At 43.0% G+C, this 7,481-nt stretch overlaps 1 protein-coding gene across 1 annotated transcript; it reads right to left on the reverse strand.

Moving 5' to 3' along the window:
- Positions 1-6,405: 6,405 nt before the first annotated feature.
- LOC107819711 (uncharacterized) lies at positions 6,406-7,005 on the reverse strand. Its single transcript, XM_016645853.1, has one exon. It carries the CDS (start codon positions 7,003-7,005, stop codon positions 6,406-6,408), a length of 600 nt encoding a protein of 199 aa, XP_016501339.1.
- Positions 7,006-7,481: the final 476 nt, after the last annotated feature.

Consider the following 7,481-nt stretch of genomic DNA (forward strand, 5'->3'; position numbering starts at 1 on the left):
ACTTTAAAAATTATGGAAAAATAATAAAACATTTGGACATGCTTATATATGCATATATATGCTATTTTAAAGTTATTTTGCATATTGACAATATATAGGAAAAAATTGGGTATCAACAATCACACCAATTTTTGCTTTGTCCACCTCTATAGCATGCTTTGAAATTTTATGCCCAAGAACTATGCTCTCCTCAACCATGAAGTGACATTTCTCCCAATTAAGAACAAGATTGGTTTCTTCACAACGGGCCAATACTCTATCAAGATTTTTCAAGCATTCCTCAAATGAATCCCCCACAACAATAAAGTTATCCATGAACACCTCCAAAATATCTTCCATCATATCGGTGAAAATGGCCATCATACACCGCTGAAATGTAGTTGGTGCATTGCACAACCCAAAAGGCATCCTAGAAAAGGCAAAAGTGCCATATGGAGAAGTGAATGTGGTATTCTCCTGATCTTCAGGAGCAATCAAGATTTGGTTGTACCCAGAATACCCATCCAAGAAACAGTAGAAGGCACGCCCAAAAAGTCGATCTAACATCTGATCAAGAAAAGGCAATGTAAAGTGATCCTTGCGGGTCAATTTATTCAACTTGCGGTAGTCCATGCATACCCTCAAATCGGTGATGGTCCTGGTATGAATCAACTCATTTTGCGAATTTTCAACCACGGTCATGCCACCCTTCTTCGGTACACATTGCACCGGCGAAGTCCAAGAGCTATCAGAGATGGGGTACACAACCCCGGCATCCAACCACTTGATCACCTCCTTTTTCACAACTTATTGCATTGCCTCAGTCAACCTCCTTTGATGTCCCAAGGAGGGCTTTGCATCATCTTCCAGAAAAATCTTGTGCATACAGAATGCGGGGCTTATCCCCCGAATATCAGCTAAAGTCCATCCAATTACCTTTTTTCGCTTTTGAAGCACCGCCAATGTGGCATCAACCTGCATGTTAGTAAGACAAGAGGAAAGAATAACTGAAAAAGTAGAACTAGGGTCTAAGAATTCATACTTTAGGTGTGGCGTCAACGACTTCAACTTCAACACCGGAAGTTCCTCAATTGAAGGTTTTGTTGGTGGAGTCTTCCTATTCTCAAGGTCCAAAGATAGTTTTCTAGGCTCATAAGAGTAAGAGGCCATTCCATGTAAAGCATTCACGCACTCCACCCGTCCTTCATCGTCATTTATATCAAGATTCAACAATACGGTTTCTAGAGGATCCTCCACATTGATCATTGCACTTGTATTATCAACTATCATTGCCGTGACAAGGTCCACAAAAGATCACACCTCAGAACTGTTGGGCTGGTTCATTGACTTGCACATATGAAAGACCACTTTCTCATCACCCACCCGGAAGGTGAGTTCCCCTGCTTCCACATCAACTATGCCTTCCTAGTAGCAAGGAAAGGTCTTCCCAATATGATTGGAACTTCATAATCTACCTCACAGTCCAAGATCACAAAATCAGCTGGCAAGATAAATTTGTCCACCCGAACAAGAACATCATCAATAATACCCAATGGTCTCTTCATAGTTCTATCCGCAATTTGCAATCTCATGGAAGTCGGCCTCGGTTGCCCAATACCCAAAGTCTTGAAAACTGAGTAGGGCATCAAGTTGATACTTGCCCCCAAATCACATAGAGCCTTAGCAAAGTCCGCACTCCCAATGGTGCAAGGAATGGTGAAAGCACCGGGATCTTCAAGCTTCAGGGCCATTGAATGCACTATTGCACTAACTTTGTGGGTCATCTTGATAGTTTCACAATCCATGGATCTTTTCTTTGTCACCAAGTCCTTCATGAATTTGGTATAGCCCGGTATTTGTTCAAGAGCCTCCACCAAAGGCACATTAATGGATAAGCTCTTCATCATGTCAATGAACTTTTTAAACTGATTCTCATTTTTCTGCTTCGCGAGCCTTTGAGGATAATGTGGAGGTGGCCTTGGCAAATGAGCCTTGGCTTTAGGCACAACCGAATCGGTCATGTCTATTTCGTGTTCCCTAGACGAGTTCACATGATTCTGAGTCTCCACCTCAGCATCTTGAATATCAATCCTTACTTCTTCATTCATATTCTCATCAATCACATTTTCAACCACCAAAGGAATTTCATTTTCTTGCAACTCAACTTCATTACTTAAAACTGCTTTTTGCTTGGAGGAATTCACATCACCGCCTCTTCCACTTCTCGTAGTCACTGCCATCACATTATTATTCCCACCCTTCAGGTTAACTACCATATCACTTGGTAGTTCCCCCTTAGGGCGAGTATTCAAGGATTGTGAGATTTGGCCTAACTGAACCTCCAAGTTTCTGATTGAAGTATTATGGGAAGACAACTGAGCATCAGAGTTCGCATTCTTTTCTATCATCTGTTCAAACATCATTTCAATTCTTCCCATTTCATTATTGGAGGAACTAGGACCTTGAGATGGAAATGGGGGTGGATTGTTCGGTTGTTGGTACATTGGGGGCCTTTGAAAGCCTTGCCCCCGATTTCCTTGAGTGTTATTATTCTAACCTCCCTAATTGTTGTTACCACCCCAGTTGTTGTTGTTGCCATTCCAATTACCATGATTGTTCTGATTGCCCCAGTTGCAATTTTGGTTGTTGTTCCCCCAATTATTGTTCCCTTGTTGTTGTTGATTGACCCAATTGCCTTGGGGTCTCCATTGTTGTTGGTTGGAAGAATTGCCCCTTTGGCCTTGATAGTTGTTCACGTATTGTACCTCTTCATTGTACCCATCATAACCATCATCTTGGAATCCACCACAATCATTGTCAAATTGATCCGAACTCCCTTGGTTCTGTTGACCTCTTTGTCTTCTTTTGTTCACTAGCATGTTGACACCCTCCATAGCATTCACTTGGCGTGGATTTTGAACTTGTTGCAACTATGCCTTTGCTAGCTGATTCATTGTAGTTGTCAGCTCTGATATAGCCTGCCCATGGTCATGTAGCTCTTTTTTTAAGTGAGTGACCGTGGGGTCACCATGTGGCACATTGGCTCTACTTTGCCAAGTGAAGGACGTGTCTGCCATCTCGTCAAGAATGTCACAAGCCTCATCATAAGACAGTTTCATGAAGTTGCCCCTAGCAAGTTGGTTCACTATGCACTGGTTAGTTGTGTTAATACTCGGTAGAAAGTCTGTTGGATCATCGCCTCAGTCATATCATTGTTGAGGCATTCCTTTACCATTGTTCTATAGCGCTCCCAAATCTCATGTAATGGTTCGGTGGGCTCCTTCTTGAAGGCCAAGATCTCATCTCTCAATGCTGCCATATGCCCAGTGAGAAAAACTTTGCAATGAATTTGTCCGCCAACTCATCCCAAGTAGTGATGGAATGGTTGTAGAGTCACTCAAGCCAATCCAATGCCTTTCCTCTAAGTAAGAAAGGGAAGATTCTCAACTGAAGTGCATCCTTGGACACATTAGTTTGCTTGCTCCCCCAACAGGTATCCACAAAACCCTTGAGATATTTATAAGAATTTTGATTGGCAACGCCCATGAAATACCCATGCTGCTCCAGCAATGTCAGCATCACATTGGTAATTTAAAAATTACCCGCCCGGATCCGGGGTAGGACAATCGCACTTGCATAGCCTTGGTTGGGAAGCACTCGAAGAGCCACTCTTGGAGGTGGCGAGGGAGGGTTTGTAATATAATCATTGGTCTGGCAGCCTCTCCTTTGTCCTTGAGGTACAATAGGGACCTCATCATCAACATTGTCATCTACCTCCTCCCCCGGCGGAAGATCTCCAAGAGGTGCGTTGCTCAAGTTGCTGTCGTTTTGTACCTGAAGTTGTGACACACACAAATTAGTAACACAGAAGGAAAGAAGAACAATACACAAAACTATTTAGATAGATAGCCAAAACAATTAGCTCCCCGACAATAGTGCAAAAAGTGATCGGAGCCAACCCTGCACTACTACAAAGTAGCAAGAGTGGTCGAAGCAGCTTTTACCCGAGAAGGTCGAGATCAATTTCCACAGGGAGCTAGAGATGGGAATTGAGTTTCTATCTAAATTGGAGTTGCGTAGTTGTTCCTAATTGCACTTCTAAACATAGTTGGTTTTGATATTACTTCTAAATTTATCCTAGTAGGATGCTAAATTAAGTTAAGTTAAGCTAAGAGCGAGCTATTGAAGGTTGTCTAAATAGTTAAAAGGCACTAGGGAAGTGACTCTCTCCTAGGTGGATACTTGACGGGTTCTCGAGTCTAAGGCTAGGTTATCATACTTAGGGATTACGATAGAGCCATTGCACGACACTTTTCACTCTATACCTCTCGGTAGTTTGAGTGATTTTGCCCTAATTGAATTTCTCAAGGCCAATTGGGTATGATAATTTGTGCAAGCAATTGAGGTTCAAATCGAGTATTACTATCTTTAGGTTTAACCCTTTAATTGGGGCTATCAATCTCTTGAATACGCCCCAATTCCTTGTTGGACTAATTTTCCTAGACTTAGGCTCTCTTTCTGAAGAAGAGCCCAAGTCAAATAGGCACAAATTAGTGTTTGCAACCACTAATTCAACATTAAAATCATTAATTAGTCCAAATATCAAATACCCATAGACATTCAAGCCTTAAAACACAAGACCCATCAATTACCTACTCTAGGGTTGAGCCACAACCCTAGCTAATGGGTCTAGATACTCATGATAATAGAAGAAAACAAAGAAATAGATGAAGAAAAACTCATGATATTTAATTACTAGCTAAAACTTGAAGATTCATTGATAAAACTATTATAAAATTACTCAAAATAGTAAAGGGACACTATTCACGAGCGCAACTCTGCTTGAAATTACAACTGATAACCTAAAAATGGAAAAAGAAACTATTTATACTAGGCCAAATTTTCTGGATAAAAATACCCCTGCGGGGTTAGTGCGGACCGCACAAAATCAAGTGGAGCTGCACTGGGGTTCTTGGCTTAAAACTTCTGCTCTCTGAACTTGGCCACCGCGGGCCGCACAAAATGCACCGCGGCCGGGGTGGCTTCTATTGCGGTCCGCACAAAAAGGACCGCGAACCACATTGGCAATATTCCCAAAAAAATTAGCAACTCTCTGAACTCAAGCTTTACGGACCGCACAAAATCGAGTGCGGCCGCAATAAAGCCAATGCAGTCCACATGAAATGTTGTGCGGCCGCATTGCTTGAATGCCTAAAATGAGGACCTTTCTGAACCTCCTCTTTGCGGACTGCACAGAATGGAGTGCGGCTGCATTGGTCCTGTTACACTGTGCTTGACTTGTTCTTGGTACTTGTGCATTTTCACTCCTTTTTGCGCTGGTTTTGACGACTTATCACTTTGTTGACCAAACCTTGCAATCAAGAACAACATATAAGCCTTTGGGACTATTTTGTACACATTTCTAATCAAAACTCAAGTAAGAAGGAGTGTAAAATGTATCGTAATCCCTAGTTATCAACGGCCTCAATATGAATCTGCCCAGAGCCGTTATCCACCTCGTCAGCTATTGCACGACCTTTACATTATTTATCACCGTGATTTCTTCGATGGACTTAATTTTGTCTGGGTTGATCTCGATCCCCCTGTTCGATACCATGAAGCCTAAGAACTTGCCCGAACCCACTCTGAAGGCATACTTCTCGGGGTTAAGCTTCATGTTGTAGCTTCTGAGGATGTTGAATATTTCCTGCAAATGAGTCAAATGGTCCTCTGGGCGCAGGGACTTAACTAGCATGTCATCATATAAGCTTTTATGGATTTGCCTATTTGATGCTCGAACATTTTATTAACTAGACGTTGGTACGTAGCCCCTGCGTTTTTCAGCCTGAAGGGCATTACATTGTAGCAGTAGGTACCATACTTCGTGATGAACGAAGTCTTTTCCCTATCCTCGAGGTTCATCTGAATTTGATTATACCCCGAGTAGGCGTTGAGAAAGGTGAGGGTCTCGTGGCCAGCTATAGCATCGATCAGACGATCGATGTTAGGCAATGGGAACGAATCCTTGGGGCACGCCTTATTTAAGTCTTTATAATCTACGCACATTTTTAACTTATTTCCCTTTTTGGGCACTACCACTATGTTGGCCATCAATTCGGGGTACTTTATCTCTCTAATAACCCTATTTTAAGGAGTTTCATTACCTCGTCCTTGATGAATGTGTGTTTTACTTCAGACTAGGGTCTTCTTTTTTGCTTCACTGGTTTAAACCTGGGGTCGACACTCAATCGGTAGGTGGTTATTTCCGGTGGGATTCTTGTCATATCTAAGTGAGACCAAGCGAAATAGTCGATGTTATTAATAAGGAATTGAATGAGTTTTTTCCTGAGTTCGGGGGTTAATCTCGTTCCCAGGTATACTTTCCGATCCGGGAGATGCTCGATCAAAACGGCTTGCTCCAGTTCTTCAATTGTCGATTTCATTGCATCCAACTCTTCGGGGGCAACGAAAGTTCGAGGAGCGATATTCTTCATCCTCGGGAGTCTGTACGCTCCCAGACTCATCCGAGGTGGAGTGTATGGGATTCAGCGCCTCCTGGTAAACTGCGAACATTTCTTTTGCCGCATGATGTTCTCCATATATGGTTGTTATGCCATCCTTTGTCGGAAATTTTATCATCTGGTGCAGAGTTGACGGTATTGCCCTCATGCTGTGTATCCACAGCCATCCAAGCAATGCGTTGTACCTCATGTCACCGCTAATGACGTGGAACTTGGTGTTCTGAATTGTACCGGACATGTCAACTGGGAGGGCGATCTCTCCTTTCATGACTTTGCTGGCCATGTTGAAGACGTGGAGGACCTGGGAGGCGGGTATGATCTGATCGAGCAACCCAAGATGTTCTACTACCTTCGACCTGATTACGTTTGCCGAGCTGCCTGGATCCACGAGCACACGATTAATTCGAATGTTGCTTAAAAGAAATGAAATTACCAGCACGTCATTGTGCGGCTCTGCCAAGGTCTCAAGATCCTCCTCGCTGAATGCAAGGGTGTCTTCGGTCATGCGGTCTCGGATTGGCCTTTCTATTGCAGTGGATATTTTTATTCGTTTGATCACGGGTCCTTGGAAAATATCGGTCCCCCCGATAATCATATGAACGACATGCCGAAGAATCTCTCATTCTAGGTTGGATTTTTCCGAGTTTCCCGCTGAATTTCTCGGCATGCTCCCTGGTTGATGTGAGGACCGACGTTAATGCATTGGGCATCGCACGAGGTCGTTCCCTTGGGAATCGGCTCCGATGTGTTCTCAGGGTTTCGCGCTAGCACACCCATACCTGGAATAACCATACCGCTCTTTTCATGGCTTTTGAGGCTGTTATTTTCAGGTACACTTACCGGTTTAGGCATTTTGACTTGGAATCAAAGATCTTGGACAAGAAAGAGTGTGAAAGATAGCTTGTGTTGTATAGTAAAACCAGCAAGAAAATAATCACTATTATCTTTAGCCCCACGGTGGGCGCCAAACTGTTTACCCTG

The sequence above is a fragment of the Nicotiana tabacum genome, chromosome 8, assembly GCF_000715075.1.
Source record: "Nicotiana tabacum cultivar K326 chromosome 8, ASM71507v2, whole genome shotgun sequence".
NCBI lineage: Eukaryota > Viridiplantae > Streptophyta > Magnoliopsida > Solanales > Solanaceae > Nicotiana > Nicotiana tabacum.